General features: G+C 43.0%; 1 protein-coding gene across 18 annotated transcripts in view; it reads left to right on the top strand.

Annotated features, from left to right (window-relative positions):
- Window positions 1-19,363, top strand: part of Magi1 (membrane associated guanylate kinase, WW and PDZ domain containing 1) — a 618,461-nt gene that overhangs the window by 461,792 nt on the left and 137,306 nt on the right. For all 18 annotated transcript variants that reach the window (XM_013352986.2, XM_026788194.1, XM_026788185.1 and 15 more), the window contains one exon: window positions 16,395-16,514. In XM_013352986.2, the coding sequence (XP_013208440.2) occupies window positions 16,395-16,514 (120 nt within the window). The remainder of the gene's footprint in view (window positions 1-16,394; window positions 16,515-19,363) is intronic.

Raw genomic sequence — 19,363 nt, 5'->3', positions numbered from 1 at the left:
TCTTTAAGTGGGCACTTAGTGCTATGAACTTTCCTCTTAGCACTGCTTTCATCGTGTCCCATAGGTTTGAGTATGTTGTCTCTTTATTTTCATTAAATTCAAGGAAGCCTTTAATTTCTTTCTTGATTTCTTCCTTGACCCAGGTGTGGTTCAGTAGAAGGTGTGAGTATCTTGATTTGTTACGTTAATAAAGTGCTAAAGGACCCATTTGGGGAAGTCTCATCTTGGTGGTGGCTAGGGTGTCCCATATCTGGGGTCTCCTGGTGGTTTTTTATCCTCATCAGCATTGAGGTTGTGAATGTGTCACAGTAGAGTGCTAGTCACCGAGGTCACTGAAGTGTTTTCCAGAATGGACTTGGTAGCAATAGGGTTTGGGAAACAGTGTTGGTTCTCTCAACAACTTTGATTCCTACCAAGGTTCCCTGGGCACGGAAGACAGACCTGGCTGCAGAAAATCACACATCTTAAAATGTTTGTTATGGGATCGTGCCAGAGAGTGCACGTAGAGGTCAGAGGGCAGCTGGGCAGTTGGTTCTTGCTCTCTCTACCTTCTCACCGGTTCTGGGGATCCAGGTGGTGTTTCCAGGCTTGTAGAGCAAGCGCCCTCTTGCCAATCCCTCATAGGTCTTTGTTATTTTGTTTCACTTTTTTAAAGATGTGTCTCGCTATGTATCCCTCCCTGGTTAACTTGGTACTCACTACATAAATTAGCCTGGCCTCAAACTCATAGGGATCCCTCTGTCCTTGTCTCCCAATTACTGGGACTAAAACCATGTGCCTACATGCTCAGACCCTTCACACATTTAATAAGCATACTCGCTATATTGAAAATAGCTATATAATTGTGATTTATGTGCCCTTGTGACCCACTCCTTTTGTATCTGGGCTTCTGCCACCCAGAATTCCCTACCCTGCTCTCCCTTACAGCAAGTGAACATTATTCTATAATTTGGGGGTTGTTTATTGTTCTCCGTCTACTAGAATATAGACTCTAGTATGGCAGTGTTTTATTTATTGGTTTTATTTATCTCTTTTTGTTGCATGCGGCATATTAAATCTGGCACACAGTATTTAATAAACGTTTACTAAAAGCAGAACATTGATACTTATAAAGTATTTTATTTCGTGAATATAACCTAATACCTTATGGTACTGCCGGCTCAGATTTGGCTAATAAGCTACCCACTCGGGATTCCAAGATCTCACTGGAATTCCTCCTAATTCCAACCTCTCTTAACCACTTCTTTTTGGAACAGTGGTAAAACAGCCTAAGAGCTAATTCTCTTGAGAAGTTATCTAAGTCCCTCTGAACTTTTATTTCTGGGGGAGAAAAAAAAGGAACCGCTCCTGTTTGCTTTGCTCTGCTAGTTCCTGAGGATGTCGTGGGGCAGACACAACCTGGATCCTTCTAGTGTGAATATTGTGATGAGTGAGGACGAGAATGGCTCTCCAGATACACTGACTAATTATAGGTTATGAAGGTACTAGGAAAGACAAAGGAGTGGCCAGCAAAGGACCGCGGGAGAGACTTTTTTAGACATGGTCAGGGAAGGCCTTGGAGAGGCGTGGCCATCTTTAAGTGAAATCTGGACCATAGCTTCTTGCTATTTTTAAGTCTCTAACTGGATGGATTACGGTTTTCAACCCACAGTGAGAGATTAACATCAGCAGCATCTCTAATATAAGGTATGTAAATGTGCTCTCCTTTCTCCAGTGTGGCAGTGTCTTTCTGTGCCTTCTCATGTTGGAGCTTCTTCCATCTTAACTGTGAACACTTTGCACAAGCAGTGAGTAAGCTTGCAGTTTGAGGCGCGAAAGCAATGCTGGTATGAATGCCTTTCCTTCTCTTCAGTTTTGTGGGTGGAAGATCTGTTCTCGCTGAGATCTTTGTAACCTCAGCCCACAACACAAGAGGCTTCAGTCTACAGGTTTCGTCTCTACCTGTGGTGAGGCACGACATCATGGAGACAGGCCTGTGTCACAGAGACTGTTTACCTCATGGTGGTCTGGAAGAGCTCATAAGAAGGTGAACTTGGAGCAGAATGAAGCTGTCTGAAGCAGGTCAAGCTGCACATGCTTCGCCCCCAGGCACCCCCAGCCTGTTCTTCTTCCATGGTTCTACACTTGCCTATTTATGCCTTGAATATCTCAATAGTTTAAACTGTTCATTAGGTCAGAGCTCCAGCATCTCATTGCCTCTGGAAATGCCCTCTTAGCTGCTAGAGATATGCTTCACTAATCCCCTACCCTTTTCTTTTTCTTTGGTGTGTGTGTGTGTGTGTGTGTGTGTGTGTGTGTGTGTGTATGCTGGCATAAAGTGCACGCGCACCTGTCCAAGTGTATGAGCAGAGCCCAGAGGCTGCCATCCAGCACCTTTCTCAGTTATTTTCCACCTTACATACTGAGTCAGAGTCTCTCATTTGAACCCGGAGCCTGCCACTTTGGCCAATCTAGGTAGCGAGCTTGAACCAGAGATGTCTCGTCTGCCATTCTCAAACTCTGGGGTTGCGTGTGGATCATTATGTCTGCCCAGCATGGATGGATGGGTGTTGAAGGGCAGGTATAATGCAGGAATACGAGGCGTTGCATAGAGAGAGGCTGTGACTTGGAATAAAGGGTTCAGGAACTCTTTACCTCGAAGATGGCTGTGAAGACACATCGAGAAAACATTTTAATTGGGGTGGCTTGCTTACAGTTTCAAAGCTTCAGTCCTTTATCTTCATTAAGATATCGGCATGCAGGCAGATGTGGTGCTGGAGCGAAAGGAAGTCAACTGACACATTGGGCAGTATCCTGAGCATGAAAACTCCTAAAGCCAGCCCGCACAGTGACACACTTCCTCCAACAAGGCCATACCTACTGCAACTAAGCAACACCTCCTCATAATGCCACTCCCTTAGGAGATTATGAAGGCCAATTACATTCAGACTACCACAATGACATTTGAGTTAAACTCAGACATTTGGCAACAACCTTAAGGCTGTTTTGTGGAAGCTGAGCCATCTGAAGGTTGGTGAGATGACCCAGCTATCAGAGGCACTTGCTGTGCAAGCCTGAAGGCCTGCATTTGATCTCCAGAAACCAGGTAAAGGTGGAAAGAACTGACTCCACAGAAGTTGTCCTCTGACGTCCACGTGTGCACACACACACACACACACCTGTGCACACACACACACCTGTGCACACACATTATAATAGAGTTTGAAACACTGGCTGTCTGATAGAAGAGTGTGGAGGTGAGGCCTTTGAGGGAGGATGCCTCCAGGAATTCTGTAGACGTAAGAAGGCCACTGAGAAGGGAAGCCCTGCATTGTTGTTACACTTACGCTTAAACTTCAGAATCAGCAAAGTGTGTGTTTAGATCTCGGCACAGCAGCCATTTAAAGGTAGCAAGCAAGTAAGGCATCCTTTCCCCCGTCATAGGTGTGAGCTCTGGGCTCATGACTGATGAGGTTTCATGGAGAAAGGATGTCAAGTAGCAGCTGAGGCAAATTTGATGGTGGTAGCAGTAATAACAGACCTCTGTGAGTAGTTGAACACCTGTTATCATCACCACCACCACCATCATCATCATCATCATCATCATTGTAATGCTTTTACTAAGACCCAGAGTAAGAAATTACTTTTGATTAGTTCACTGTTCCAAGTCCTCAGGCTGCTGTAAAGGTGTTGCAAGTGTGTTCGCCCTCACTTTCCTTGGTTGTGACACTTGAGCCTAGGGGTAGGAGAGAGTGAACGAGTTGTGCGAAGGAGTGAGGCTTTGTCCCTGCAAACGATGGTGTGGTGATCGGATTGGGCAGTGTTGCTCACAGGAAAGCATGCATCAATGAGCACGGCTTCTGGCCGAGGATTACAAGACGCGATCCGTTTGTATGGTGGTGGCTGGGACCTTCGGTGGCCAGCTGGGATTGCTAAAGGGGCTTTCCCTTCGGACCTCCCGGGAGCATCTCCTTTTTTTTCATGAACTCCAAGAGAGAAAGGAAGGAATCAGCGCTTTTAATAAAGCTGTATGGGCCCTCTTTGCCAAAGGAATCAGCGCTTTTACTAAAGCTGTGTGCAGGCCCTCTTTGCCATTGCTGGTTTCCCATGTCTCACTTCCTCCTTTGCGTCCCTCGTGGCGTCCTTTGGTGGCCAGCATTTGGGAAACTGCAGCTTTGCTTCCATTGCTTGCTTCCTGCTTTACCTTCATAAAACAATGAAGGAAACCTTGCTCTTGACAACATTAGCTAACGCGACCCAGTTGAGAGTTGCTCCCTTCAGTTTCTCATCCCTCTTTTCCGAAATAACTTGAATTACGTGTTGCATTAGAAACAGACTTTCAGAATGCCCGGACTCCCATTACCAAGCTCTCTGTGATGTTTTAGCTTGCTGGTTTGTCAGGACATACCCACGGAACTCCACGAGTGGCTTGTGGATTTACTCAAGACTGACTCTTCCACCCTGGGTAAAAAGGTGGGTTTCTCTGAAGATGATCAGTCCCTGCTAGGTAAACAGGTTAGGCTAGGAACAGAGGAGAGCGGCCTCTAAGGGCTCCTGGGTCATTTATTACCTCCCCTGGCTGCCCCCACTGACAGAGAGCTAATGGCAGTCAGCCCCTGCTGCCAGATGAAGAAAGTAAGATTGCTCTCCCCTCTCTCTGCCCTTGACCAGCAGCTGCTGTTGACAGGCATGAAGAATTAGATGAAAACCAGTAATGAGAGCCAATCAGCTTCCTGTGATAGGACAGTCAGTTCATATATAGGGAGCAAACAATGTATTCTGTGATTTTTTTTTCTTTTCAAAAATAAGTTTATTTGTATTTCACAGCAAATCCTTCATTTTTAATGATCAATGTACAAATTTCTTGTCTCCAATAAAGAGCTCTTGATTTGATCATTGGTTGGATCTTAGCTAACTAATTCACTTTAAGACCAGTTTCCGAAAATGACAAGGGTGTAGTTTGCATTTGTGGGGGGTGTAATGAGACTTTGTAGGTTTAAAATGATGTTACCATTCTGGAAAGCAACATGCTTACCTGATGTTGTAGGTGGGAACAGACTTGTATGAAAACAGCCAGTTAAAATCTGAAAAATAGGTTTTTTTTAATCCTTATGTAATTATTCAAAGCAACTTGTAATAGTTGACATGGTTGTTTTTTTAAATTTGGCCACTCAATTTTCTCTTACTGTCTTTGCTATCTTATGCTACAAAGTCTACACATAAGCAGTCCGCTTCACTTAATGTGGGCTTTGTTCCTAGCCAATCCCCTTTATTCTTCCAGCATGTTGTCACTCTCACTGCATAGTGCGCCCTTCTGTTGACTTGACATCGCAATGTGTGCTTTATGGGAGCTAAAATAAAACTCACATGTTCTTCAGTATTTGACTGTATGGCTGAGAAGACTTTGGGAATTACCATGACTATGTGTGGTCATTAAAAGACCAGAAGCTTTGCTCTTTTTTTTAAAAAAAGAAACTTTTATTGATTCTTTGTGGATTTCACATCTGCATTCGAATCCCACTTATCTCCTCGCCCCCTCGGTTCCACTCTCTGCCCTTGCAACCTCCCCAAAATCAAAATCAAATTTAAAAAAAAAAAAACAAATAAATGAAACAAGTGTGTGTGTGTGTGTGTGTGTGTGTGAGAGAGAGAGAGAGAGAGAGAGAGAGAGAGAGAGAGAGAGAGAGAGAGAGGGAGAGAATCTTGTCATGGAAGCTGTAGTGTGGTCCATTGAGTCACACAGTCTTAGACAGCAGCGCAGGCCCGGATATCTCCATGATCCCAAGAGACAGGCCACTCTTATTGGCATGGCCTCTGTGGCAGTATGGCCCTTGGACACCAACCTGACCTCAGGTTGTGTCCCAGACTTCAGGCATCACCACAGCCTTCAGTAGTCTCTGCAGTCACAGACATCAACACAGACCTGGTTGTGGGAAGGCCACGGACCCAGACATGGCCTTTGGCGAAAGTCCAGGCCTGGATGTCACCTTGGACTCAGGTGACTTGAAGGCCATTCACATGAGCTTGGGGAACTTTGTTCTTATATCCATCTGGAATTGTTCTTAGAATTGCACAATCTTAGTACTAAACATTGTTATCTGTCTTTGAATCCACTGTGTCATTTATTAAAGAAATAAGTATTACATTCATCCAGGAAAAGGAGTCAGCCATGTGAAGAGTAATATGGTTGATGTGGGATTGGGAGTATCGAGTTTTTTCCAGTGTAGACATTATGTGCAAACAGATTGGCATATTCTTGTGAATCAATACCAGTGCTGGTGCTAAATGAGGAATGGTTCACTAAAGTGATGCTGTTTACACAGTATGTTGACTGTATGATCTGTTATCTACAGACAACCCAAGGAGCTGTAGTTAAGGTTGCGTGCATTGTGTGTGAATGGCGTTGAAAAATGTTGGTTAAAGGTGGAAACTTTTGTTAAGACAGGGAAAATGAGCCTTCTTTGGAGAGTGAAATGAGGTATTACGTGAAGAAAGCCCATGTTCTGTGTTAGTATAGCAAATGATCAATAGCTGGGTCTTTATTGCTTTCTTATGTGTGGTGCTGCAGTCAGACTCAGGCCTTGCTGCACGTGCAGCAAGCTGTCTGCCACTGAGCTACAATGTCTACCCCACCTGTCCCACAGCCATCGCTAGATTCTTCTTCCTTTGTTGTTTTCCTTTAACTACAGAGTCTGTCACAGTGATGACAATGATGTTCCCATTGTTAGCGCTGATATTTCACAAGTGCTTGTTTTGACCCAACGAAGCATTTTACATGATTGTCTTTATCATCCTTCCACACAAGGAATGTGTTGTTACTATAATAATGATTTTCATTTTGGAGATAAAGGAACTAAGGTGTTGACCTTGGCCGTCATTGCTCAGTTTATAAAATTGAGCTGAGGTTTAAACTTATAAAGCCTGATTTTAGGTTTTGCAATGTCTCTACACAAATTCTGAAAGAGATCAAGATCTCTGAGGCATTTAGGAAAATTATAAAGTGGACATTGATTTCTTAACTCAGACTTAAAAGTGAGAGCAGCAACTAGGTTTTACTTGCATGTTTATCTTCAAGGGTAAGACACACATTACATACATTTTTATCTGTTTTGAATTAGGGTCTCACTAAGTATTTAAGATTTAAGTTGCCTTCAAGCTAGAATTTCTTCTGCTTTAGCTTAAGTGCTGGAGTTACAAGCATGTTTCACCATGCCCAGCTAACATTTATTTATATATTAACAGCCTGATTGGTGTACAGTATATGGACTATAAACTCACCCTGTGGAGTGTACCATTCATTGGTTTGCAGCACATTCTCAGAACTGTGCAACTGTTGCAGCCACTTAATTGCAGAATATTTCCATTATCCCCAAAGAAACCATGTGCTCATTAGCAGTCACTTCTGAGGTTTTTTTTTTTTCTTTTAAGCTAAGAAAACAAGCTTCCTAATCTTAGAATCATTACTCATTCACTCTGTATTGGGCATGCAAAGTCACCTAATTTGTGGAAATTTGATATTCTTAATCATTGTTTTTCATTAAAATAATTTTTTTAAACAAGCTTTTGAAAATTGTCCAGTTGAATGTGTTGGGGATGAATCCATTCTGTTCTGTACAGTGTGTAATGATTTCAGAGAAAATAAAGTGTCGTCTGCCATAAAGGATAAAATCAGCTTCAGTCCCCCATTAGCACAGACAGCCTTTCCCACTCAGATGTGGCATTCCTCACGTCCTGAGTGCCTCCCAGATAGAATATGCCAGAGTGTGATTTTGATGAGGGTGAAGCTTCCCTATTTCCTGCATGTTTCTGCTGCTCTCTGGGATGAATCGGTGACAGCTGGAGACCTTTGCTGTCCTGTGTTTAAGGCACACAGGCTCTCTGCCTTGAGCTGTGATAACGTTCTTTCTCGTGCACAAAGGAGAAGAGTGACTAATGCTCATGTCCCTTTGTACTGGACTTGGCTACTGAATGGGGTCTGGGCTCTTCAGCTAGCTTCTCTGAGCCGGAGCTCATGTGACAGGATGCCATACAACTTGCGGTCAGGATCCTGGGAATCCTGAGAATGCCATACCAGCTTTCTTGCCATCCAGCTTAGCCCAGCCCACCTCATTTCTGTTTGATGACTTGGAGTCTTTGGGGTCAATACCCAGGAGCGGCATAGCTGAGGCATACAGAATTGCAAAATGCCTTAATTTGAATTGTAATATAAATATCTGTTTTCAGATAGTCCTAGGCGACCCCTGTGAAAGGGTTAGTCGAGCTCCCCCACAGGGGTCGTGACCCACAGTTGAGAATGTCTGCTCTGGGAGATGATTAGAATGGCTTAGGACAGTATTGGTTACTCATGGTGGAATTAATGTCATTCAAGAGCTCCCGCTTTCCTCCCTGACCTCTGTGTCCATGTGAGTCTCCAATCCAGACAGAACCTGCACTGTGAGAAGTATAGGCTTGTTTAGCTTTAGCCTCCTGGTCTCTGGCATTGTATTATAGCAGCTCCAGTTCCGACAGAGCTATAATTAGGTTAAGGAGATGGTCTCCTTTTGATATACACAGATATCTTTGGTGAGCATCTCCTTGTGTAACAAGGGAATTAAAGCCTTGGGCTCCAGATTAGATAAACTGGCTTTATTTTTATTGTATTTATTTTTGGTTGGTATTTATGACAAAACGAAACTGATTCCCCACTTAATGAAATGCTAAACATTTCCTCTTGTTAGAAAACTGTTAAGAAATAGAGTTCAAGGATGATTACTTGCAGTGGAAAGATCCACTCCCCGTGGGTGGCGTCATTGTCTAGAGTGTGATCCTGCACTGGATGTAAAGGAGAAGAGACTGAGCACAGGCATGCATCCGTCTCTCTGCTCCCTGATGGTGAATGCAATGTGACCAGCTATTTAGCTCCCCTTGCTTTGAGTTCCTGACCATGAAAGATTCTATCAGTTCCTTTTGTTAGGGCATTTTATCACAGCGCAGGCAAATGAGCCAAGACAGGGAGCAGAGGCTTAACAAACGCACAGGTCTCAAACGCCACCTACTACTGCCAGGGTGCTGAGGGTTTCTGTCTCTCTTCTTCCTGGTCACTTCTTGATGCCCCTGTGTAGTCTGTTCCCACCACCCACACTCTCTGTGTCAGTCTGTCTGTCTCATGGTAGCTTTGCCTTTTATAGACCATCGTGTAAGTGGTGTTATATACCACATGTACCCTTCTAGGTCTGACTTTTTCCCTAAGCACAATATGGTTGAGATTCATCCACACTTTTGGGCATTGTGGCATTGCAGTGGCACACCACAGTTTGCCCAGTTGATCATTTAGGTCCTTTCCAGTTCGAGGTGATTCCTTAAACATTTGTATTCTTTTTTTGTTTGCTTTTGTAAACCTGCATTTCCCTTCTCTGGAAGAAATTCATTAGATTATTGGTGTGTACGGTACATTCATGTGTATCTTTTTAACAAACTGCTGTGTTAAAATTTTTGAAAACCATTTTGATTTAAGGGCAAATATTGAGTAGCACTGCTGGTCTCCAGAGCTGAAAAGAAAGGACTGTGAGAGGTTGGTAATGGAGCAACCGGGGTCAGGGGCAATGCACACGTCTATGCTCTGTCTTTATTAGCTAGAGAATGAACAGCTGAAGTCTGGCCTTGTTGTCTGATACCTGGAAGTCTAAGAAATGCAAGAAGTTGTGTTACAAGATAAAATGGTGTCTGTATTCGCATGTTTAACTGTCCTAAACAGTGAAAATGACAGTAATCTTTTTGGCGTCTTGGTAGATTTTGATAAACAAGGCCTGAAATAATGTAACAGCAAATGATAACCATTGCTGTTCAATTTAAGTGTGATGATCATGGTCTAGTTATCAGGCCGGGCCTGAGAGCATTTGGACAGTTGCTGGGAAAGAACTCCATTGAGATGGCTTGTCTGGAAACCTGCGTGTTGGGGACCTGAATCAACAGGAGACTGCTTAGAGGCCTTTGAGCACCAGGGTCTCTTCAGCTGCCTGAGCTGGGTATTACAGAGGGACAGCTTGAAGAAGGGCTTTTCGTCCAGTGTCCTCTCTTCAGCCCTGGTGGATAGAATGTGCTGGCAAAGAAGGTCACTTTCTGATTTCCTCATCGAGGGTCACTGAAGCTAGATATACTAAAAGTTTATGGACCATAAAATGTGCATAAGAAGCAAATAGCCACTCAGTATTTGCTAGGAGAACTCTGGGGCCATTGCTAATTCATACTGAGACATTCAGTAGGACAGTGCTCAGATTAAGTTATGATCTGGTGGTGGAAAGCATTGGAAGTTTAAATTCTAACCTATTGGCCCTTTAAAAACAATTAAGAGAGCTTTAATGATTAACATTAACACGTTGAGTTTTAAAAATAAAATCAGGTGGAAAAAAAAGTATCACCTTCTCTGTAACTTTATTCGAAGTATGCTCTTCTTCAGAGCTGAAATCATGTTATTGACCTTGGTGTTAGCCTTCTGTGACATGGCAAACCTTGGAACGCACTGTTAGTGTAGCTGACTGGAGCCTGTAATTCGTCTGTATGTTTTTGTAGTGAATAAATTAAGATTGATGGTGTTTGAGTTGTATCCGAGAGTCAGGTCTTAACAGATTTAAGTAATCATCTCCCTCGGTATATGAGATGTGGAAATAAATAAATGCCCACCTACACGGTTCAGGATATGAGGGTATTTACTGAAAGGAGACCGATTCCTCTCTCCCATTTCTGCAGCCATCCTCTTGAAGTGCCTGGTGTTAAGAGTGGAGTATTCTTCCAACTGGTTATCTGCTAGAATATAAGCTGACAAAGCACAGACTCTCGGTCTCTGTTCTTGGGTAAAATGATGCCATAATCATTTATTATTCTGAGACTTGTTTATGTCACGTCAGTGTGCGTTGCTAGCACCCCTTCCGGCAACTGCCTGCAGTCCAGCCCTTCTTGCCGTTTGCAGTGCATTGCTAAAACTCCTCCTGGGGACAGACCCACCAAGCTCAGTCCCAGCTTTTCCCTGTGTGGGGCTGCTTTCCTTTCTCCCTTATTTTATTCCTTTTAATTTGTTGCAATCCATGCTACACAAATACATTTTTTTAAAAAAAAAAAATTTATTATCCCCAAAAACACAGCCAATAAGGACCAAAATAGAATTTTTAGAATAAAAACACAGACTTTGACTAGGTTTTCAAATAGCCGTTCAAGATGTCTTGCTGTTTAATATAAGTATGCTTCTTGTTATTTTGAGAGCTTGAAGTCTTTGGGGGACTGTATTAAACACAGTGTAAAACCAGCCAGTCAGATCCCCTTTCTGGTAGAAGTATACTGGCTAGTCTGCTGGCTGTTAGCAGCGGTTCTTCACATTTGAGTAAATAATATTGAATTCAGTTGCACAGCTTCCGTAATCAGCCCCACTGTGTGTGGTGTCTGCACACACACGAATGTGCGCACGCTCCTGCGTGTTTGTGTATAGTTATGTGTGCATGTGATAGATAGCCCAAGGTGCACTTTGCAGCGTCTTTTCTATTTTTTCTCCACCTTATTTTTGACCATGGAGCTCACGGATTGGCTAAACTGGCTGGCCAGCCAACTCCAAGGAGTGTTCTGTGGTTGCGCTCTGCTCCCCACTCTTACACCGGCTTTTCTTTGGATGTTAGGGATCGGAACTCAGGTCCTTATATGTGCACAGCAAGCACTGTGTTCTCTGAGCCATTTCCCAGACCCAGAAATCACTTTCAACAGGCACATGTGGGTAGAGCTTGCATGTCAGGCAGCACCAAAATGTAGCATTTTCCACACTGCAGAAGTTCTGATAGTCAGACAATGCTAGTTTAGAATGAGAGATGATATAATCTGTTGTCATTTAAGTCACACTAAATGACTTAAATCATTTAATCTCTCCCACCTTTCATATCGCCGTGGATGGGTTCTTTCCCCCATCGGAATCTCAGAATTCTTCACCAATAAGATGACTATTATAGTAATCCTACTTCTGTGGTTTCTGATGCAAATTAAATATATTGTTGATTAAATGCCTGGTGCCTTTCTAACACAAACGCCTAGGAGCTAGAAGCCATTGTTTTCCCAGGGTTAGATAGTCTCCTTTTCTTGAAGAGGGGAAACACTGTGTTTATGAGCTTAAAGCTGATAACCGGAAGATGTTGCTGACCTGGTTTCCAGCTCGACAAACAGAAGGTACCATTTTGGGCTGCTGATAATCTGAGTTTGTTAGCCTGGTGTATTTTTATGTGTCTTCCTAACATGATCGAATTTGTTTTCCTTCTCTTCTTTCAGGAAGTAACCCTTCTGGCTTTGTTAGAAGCATGGTTTGTAATAATTGTACCCACCCCAGATGGCTCCCGAAATCCCTTTGAAATGCCATCTGTCAGGCGTGTGTCCAGCCAGCAGCCTGTCATTCTGTTACAAGAAAAGAGGAGGCGGGCCCCTCCCTGTGGCCTTTTTCCCCAGCATCCTCTCTGAATGGATCCTGGGAAGTTGGCCCAGACCCAGAGTGGGTTGCTCAGAGCATCCCTGGGAGTAGCCCTCTTGGTAGCCTATAGTGAGGACAGGTTTCGTCTGGGTAATAAGCCCTGTGCGCTCAAGGGGTGGAGACTCACCCGCCTTCCCACGTCCTCCCTACGGATCAAAAGCTGCTTGAAGCAGATTTGTTTTCTTGGGAAGACAGAGTCTCTAGTAGCTTCACTTTTCCTGTAAAATGTAATGTTTGCAGTTCCTTATTATTTCTAATCCTTTCAGGAAATGAAGACCCAGGGGTGACGGTTGTCTTTAAAGTAAACCTGGCAAATTGGATGTGATTACATGTAAAAAAGAATCGGCAACTATGAGCCAGAGCAGGCAAAGGGGAAAACAGCACTCTCTGGTCTAGGAAGCCTTTTAAGACTCAGGGCATCTTTTGTTTGGTTTATTTTCTCCTCGTCTTCTTCTGAATGGACTGGGTTGATTGACTGTGAGGATGGAAACGGAGTATGAGTGTGCCATGAGATGAGACGTAGGGTGGATTCTCTCAGCGTGTCCAGATATTCTATTGTGCCCTACACTGAGATTTCTGGGGTGACATTGGCTGTTGTGTCTGACCAGGGTGACGTTGGCTGTTGCGTCTCACCAGGGTGATGTTGGCTGTTGTGTCTTACCAGGGTGACGTTGGTTGTTGCATCTTACCCGGGTTACGTTGGCTGTTGTGTCTTACGAGGGTGATGTTGGCTGTTGCATCTTACCAGGGTGACGTTGGCTGTTGCGTCTTACCAGGGTGACATTGGCTGTTGCATCTTACCAGGGTGACGTTGGCTGTTGCATTTAGCTGCCAACTAAACAAGTTTTGCTCTTGGCTTCAGTACCTCACCCTCCTTTGCTTAATCCTTCCAGACTCCTGTGCAGCTATCTTCCAGAATCTTCCTCCAATTCCTAGTGTAAGATAGTGGAAGGTTTTATAGTCCAGCCAGTGCTTCTTGGCTTCTTTTCCTCTACACTCTACTCAGATTTTCTTTTTCAGTATTTTGCCTTCAGATGCTCCTGACTTGCTGGTAACTGATAACTAATTTCACAATCTCCACTTGACCTTCAGATTTACAAGGTCACTGTTCCTCCGAGTCTCTGCACCAAAGTGTCTAATCTCAAATTGAATGTAACCAGGGTAAACTTTCTGGCACTCCCTCTTGCAACAGTTTCTTCTGTGATTCCATGATTTCAACTTTTATAAATGGCGTCGTCAATTTGTCTGTGTTACACTCTTTTTTTTAAAAAAAAGTCTACATTGTTCTCTCTTACATAGCATGTTGAGTTCATCAACAAGTTACTTTATGTTTATATTTAAAATGCAGGCAGAGTAGTTCTATGCTTCCTGCCAGGAGAGAGGATATTTAAAACAGAGACACTTGTGGTACTAGACTGTTGAAACAGTGAACTTCCCAAAACTGAATTTGAACATGATGGACATGATCCCACATTAACGGGAATTGCTTAGCTACACATACCTCTCAGTCTCCATGTAAACCTAAACCTCATGGCAGCACCCTGAAGATGGATCTGGGGCTCATCAGACGTCTTTACTCGTTCTCTTCCCAGTGGGATACACTGGTCTGCCATCTTTCTCTGCTTTTCTTGATGACTTGTCTCTTCTGTTAGCATATGGAGAATGGCTAATCAAACTAGCTTGTTGGGCCTTCTCAGACCCGGTTTTGACCCTGAGAATTCCAACAGTAGTATCATGTGATGCGTTTATTTGCACACACACACACACACCCCCCATTTCATTTCTATGTATATTGATGGTTTGCCTGCATGTGTCTGGAGGTCAGAAGAGGGCGTCTGTCCGTCCCCTGGGACTGGAGTTAGAGCCACATATGAACCTTGACCATGTAGGTGCCTCCTTCCTCCACTTTCCAGCATGGCACTAAGATACATTCTTTTTACCCAAAATTATACTCAATGCTTGTCTACTTACATACATATTTTCTGTCTCACAGTAAAATGGTCAGTTTTCTTATGAACTTTGCCTCATTTACCAATCCTTTCTCTGTGCTTTTATCATCACTTGGCATGCATTGGGACCTCAGGAAATGCTTATTAAATAATTGAGACAAGCACTGGTATCATATACATGCATACATATTCTATAATTGCAATTTGCTATAGTGGCATTGGAAATACTCATTCAATTCTAACAACATAAAAACAATCCCCACTAACAATTACTGACCACAGGTATTCTCTCTGAAGACTTGCTCAGCAAGCCTGTGGTGTAAGTACCATTGTTAACACTGTCTTGCAAAGAGGACACCGTTAAGTAGTAGAAGCTAAGGACCATGCCCGAGACTGTGAGTAGAGAACCAGACCATGAACTTGTCCTTCCCATCCAGCCTCTACTCTCCTGTGCTATATGTTGATCATGGTTTTCTCCAGTATTAACCATGTGCTGGTGTCTGGTGACTGATTGTTTGACCTTTCTGGGGATGGAGTAGGCTAAGCAAGCATTACCAATAATCCTTAACTTGTGATAACGGGGAGAGAAATTTAAAGACCCACACTATCCCTTTATCCACTCAGTACCAGAAGGGGAAACCAACCAGCAAAGAACACAGGAATTGAGTTCTGGGTGGCACCAATAGCCTCTTTGCCCAAAGCAATGTCGTGGGTGTGAGAAACTACCATTCTGTGAAAAATTCTGATGCTATCTTATGAGACGTTTGGATTTAAGATTTTTAAATTTGGAGAAATGGTTTCAACCTGAGTAGATTATGCAATAATTCTTGAGGGGTTTGACCTGAGGACATCACAGCTACACAGAACATGCGTGTAGACGCTGCTTTATGCAGGGACAGGATCAGACGCAGGCAGCTGCACTGAGGGTTTCAGAACTGCTTGCATACAGTTGCTTCTTTCATTGCTTTACAATTGTAAGGAGAGAGTTCTGGCAAGAAGACAAACCCTGATTATTACCCCGGATAATGATAAATCACCAACCACCGAGGATGATGCCTTGTGACCTCCACTCGGAATCTCATCCCCTAGCTCTAGGCTTGCGAGGGTTGCATAGAATCAGAGACCTTATTGTATTGGTCTGGTTTTGTTTCTCATAACATAATCACAGGTTCCCAGGACATACTGTGTGATTGCATCTTACTGTTTTCTCCTTTGGTGTGGATGTGAACCACGTTCCCTTGTTGTTCTCTTTGGTTGACACTGTGCTGAAGTGTGATGGATAGTTTTACAGGTCAGAGCCCCGGGAGAATGTCTTAAATGCTCTCTGTGGCCCGTGTCATTTCCTAAGAGAAATGGATACATTGATTAGCCGTTGAGAGTGTGAACAGATTCATTCAAGGGGAGTTTCCCTTTCATCCCCAGTGTCCTTTATCTGTCCTCGGAGCTCATGGGTGTCCACTTTTTATTGAGCATATATAATTACCTGAAGAGAAGCAGCATTTTAATCCCTGGGAGATGTCCAAGCAGAGATTGAGCAGTCACATTTCTACAGGGTGTCATTTTCTGCAAAGGCTTATTACACGGGAATTTGCTAGATGCATTGTGAACAAGGACTTCAAGACCCAAGATAACAATACAAACCCTTCATGCTCTGGACTTAGGGTAGATAACTTTGTAGTATTTATTGTAGTCCTAAAAGCTGATAATTATGAACATTGTCTGTGTGCCACTGGATTCAATTTTTCATTTGCTTGCTACATTTAAAATTAAATGCTGATAGTGTCTCTGCCTTACCGGTTTCCCCTTTCCCCTGATGGAGGGAAGATGGGAGGAACTGGGGATGCTGTTCCATGAGAACGTTGCTTTTCCTGGGCCCCTCTTTGAGTTCTAGGCAGAGCAGCTTACTGAGCAGGTTTGTTTAATTGCTCAGGTTGGAACTCCCTGCTCTAATGGACTGATGACATCCTGGACCTTTGTATTTTCTGCTGCAGGCACAACCCGGTCTCCCAGAGAAGGAGAAGTGCCTGGCGTGGATTACAGCTTTCTGAGTGTGAAAGAGTTCCTGGACCTCGAGCAGAGCGGAACCCTGTTGGAAGTCGGCACCTATGAAGGTGAGCTTCACTGCTGCCCTGTGGCATTCCAAGTGCCTTCAGTGGTTCAGGCAGAGTGTTTAGACTCTGTGGAGTCTAAAGAAGAGACTAGTCTGCCTTAATGTGGTGCGTGCTAATAAAATGTGGAAAGGCTTGAGAGATCTCTTTGCAGATAGTTCTCTTTACCTTTTAAACTTAAGGACTGACGTTTTATGTTTTGATATGGATACTTGTACTGCTTCCCTGAATCATAGGTCATCACAATGTGACCTTGTGTTGTTGTTTTTATCTTGAAGAAATGAAATCCTATGTGTACCACTAGTTGGTTTTACCTGGAAGTGTGTCTACACACTTCATTAAGAAGCATCAATGAGTACCCCTTCCTCTGCCAGACGCTGCCTGTCTGACTTGGATTCAGTGTGATGAGCAGTGTGACTGATAACCAGAGTTCCTGATTAATCTTTGAAGTCTGAGGATTCACATGCATGCATGCATGCATGCACCTCTGTGTGTATTCGTGCTTCTTCCTATTGTACACAGAGGACAGTGTGCATTGCGTGCTTTTGGTGCCTTGCGCTTCTGTTTCTTGTTATATCTTAATAGATCCTTGTCATGCAGTAATAGAGAACTTCCTGTTTCCCTTTCTCAAATCACCTCATATGAATGTACCATAATTATAGTGTTTTCTCTCTCTCTGGGTAAACACTTTGGGTTATTTTTAACTTTTGAAAATTTATTTTGATTATTTACAAATATTTGTTATTTTTGTTCCTTCAGAACACTACTATATTTAATAACATGATCATTAGCTGTAGCAGCAGTTAAGTTTCCACAAATAAAATTTCTATGTCAAAACGAATTAGGGGAAAAGTTACATTTTCTTATCTGTTTGAGGGTTGTATTATAATTTATATAGCTAATTCGCCCCATGTGAGTTTTCCATAGCTGATTTCTAAATATTTTCTTTTTTTATTGACATTCAGGTCTGATATTTCATATATGTGTGAGGATCAGATAAGGACACTTGACGTACACTTAGAATTCCAGGGCTGGGGACATGGAAACGGAAAGTCATGAGTTCAGTACAAGGCTGGGCGCTTATCATTTAACACTGATCATTTGTGTTAGGGATATTCAGAATTCTTTCTGTTAGCTCTTTTGAAATATATATCAATTAGTGGCAGCCACAGTTACTCTATTATGCTATAGGAAATTGGAAATTCTTCATCTTACTAATTGCATTCGTGGTACTGCTGCCCGTCTTCTCTGTCTCACACACTCTTCCCGTCCTCTGATGGTTGCTGTTTTCCTCATCTCTCCTGTTACAGAACTGTTGTGTCTTGCACGTGCGTGTAAAAACATGAGGTATTTGTCCTTCTGTGTCTGACATAGTCACCTAGCCAAATGTCCTCCATGCTCATCCGTGTTGACACCAAGGATGGGTTTTTGTTTTTATTTTTATTTTTGAAAAGAGTCTCATATATAGTCCAGGCTTGCATGATACTCAGCTGAAGATGACCTTGAACTTGGTACCTCTGCAGTGCTGAGCTACAACTTTCACCACCCCTTCTGTTTTATGAGGGGGCTGCAGCATGAATCTAGGGCTTCTGGCATATTGGGCAAGTGCGTTACCACCTGAGCTGCATCCTTAGCCCCAGATTTCATGACTTTTTGTGGGCGAATAATAATCCATTGTGTATATAAATTGTGTTCTCCTTATTCGTCTGTTGATGGACACTCAAATTGTCGCCATGCCATGACCATTGTGAACAATGATAAACATGGGGGTAGTGATATGTTTTATACTCTGACTTCTGTTTTCTCTTGCATATACATTTTACTTTAATTCTTCAAAAATCCCTTTCCTCTGCAGGTTTGCTGTGTGCTACTTTTGGTCCTTTTAGTAAGAGCCACTCTGCCTGAAGTGGGACAATACCTTGTTGTGGTGTTGATTTGTTTTGATGATGACTGATACTAAGATACTTTTAGCTACTTGTTGAACATTTATATGTCTTTAAAATGTTAACATTTTTCTGAAACAATTTTATAGCTTGATTATTCTTTGGAGTATTATTTGAAACAGGAAAGCTTAATATGATACAATTAACTAGGTTAAATTCCTAATTTATTCATAATTGTATTATGGAGCTCTACAAGCTCTTAAAATGTGTATTGGATAATCATAGAGAAATTTTAAACTTTAAGATTAAAAAACAAAAGGTAAATGGAAAGCTCATTATTGATCTGCCTCCACCCCAGGCTGCCTGAAGACTGTATTCATTGCCTAGCCCACTTTCCAGGTAGGGTCTCTAGACTGGGGCTGCCAAACCATTCATGCCCATGGTGTACTCTGCAGGAAGGGACCCTAAACTCTCATGAGCTACTCCACCTGCTCCTGAAATCTGCCTGAGTAGTCTCCCTAGACTCCACTACAACTCTACTTAACCCCCTTCCCTGCCTGAGAATCATGTGTCTTGTATAGTCCCTCAGACCCTATTCTTCAGATAGGGGACCCCATGCACACATTGTCAATCCCACCCATTTCTGCTGCCTAACAGGTAGTCCTAAGCAGACTCCTGAGGATTGGCTTTAAGAATCTTCTTCTCTTCCTTCTCTTTCTTCTCCCCCCCCCCTTTTTGAGACAGAGTCTAACTATATAGCTCTGGCTGTCCTGAAACTCACTCTATAGACAAGGCCCCCGAGTCTGGGTTTAAAAGTGTGTGCCATACTTTCTTCATCCATTCTTCTATTGAAGGGCATCTAGGTTGTTTCCAGGTTCTGGCTATTACAAACAGTGCTGCTATGAACATAGTTGAGCATATACTTTTGTTGTATGATAGGGCCTCTCTTGGATATATTCCCAAGAGTGG

This window comes from Microtus ochrogaster, unplaced genomic scaffold (assembly GCF_000317375.1).
Source record: "Microtus ochrogaster isolate Prairie Vole_2 unplaced genomic scaffold, MicOch1.0 UNK1, whole genome shotgun sequence".
Classification (NCBI taxonomy): Eukaryota; Metazoa; Chordata; class Mammalia; order Rodentia; family Cricetidae; genus Microtus; species Microtus ochrogaster.
Note: the sequence above shows the minus strand (reverse complement) of the source record. Positions and strands in the feature narration are given on the sequence as shown.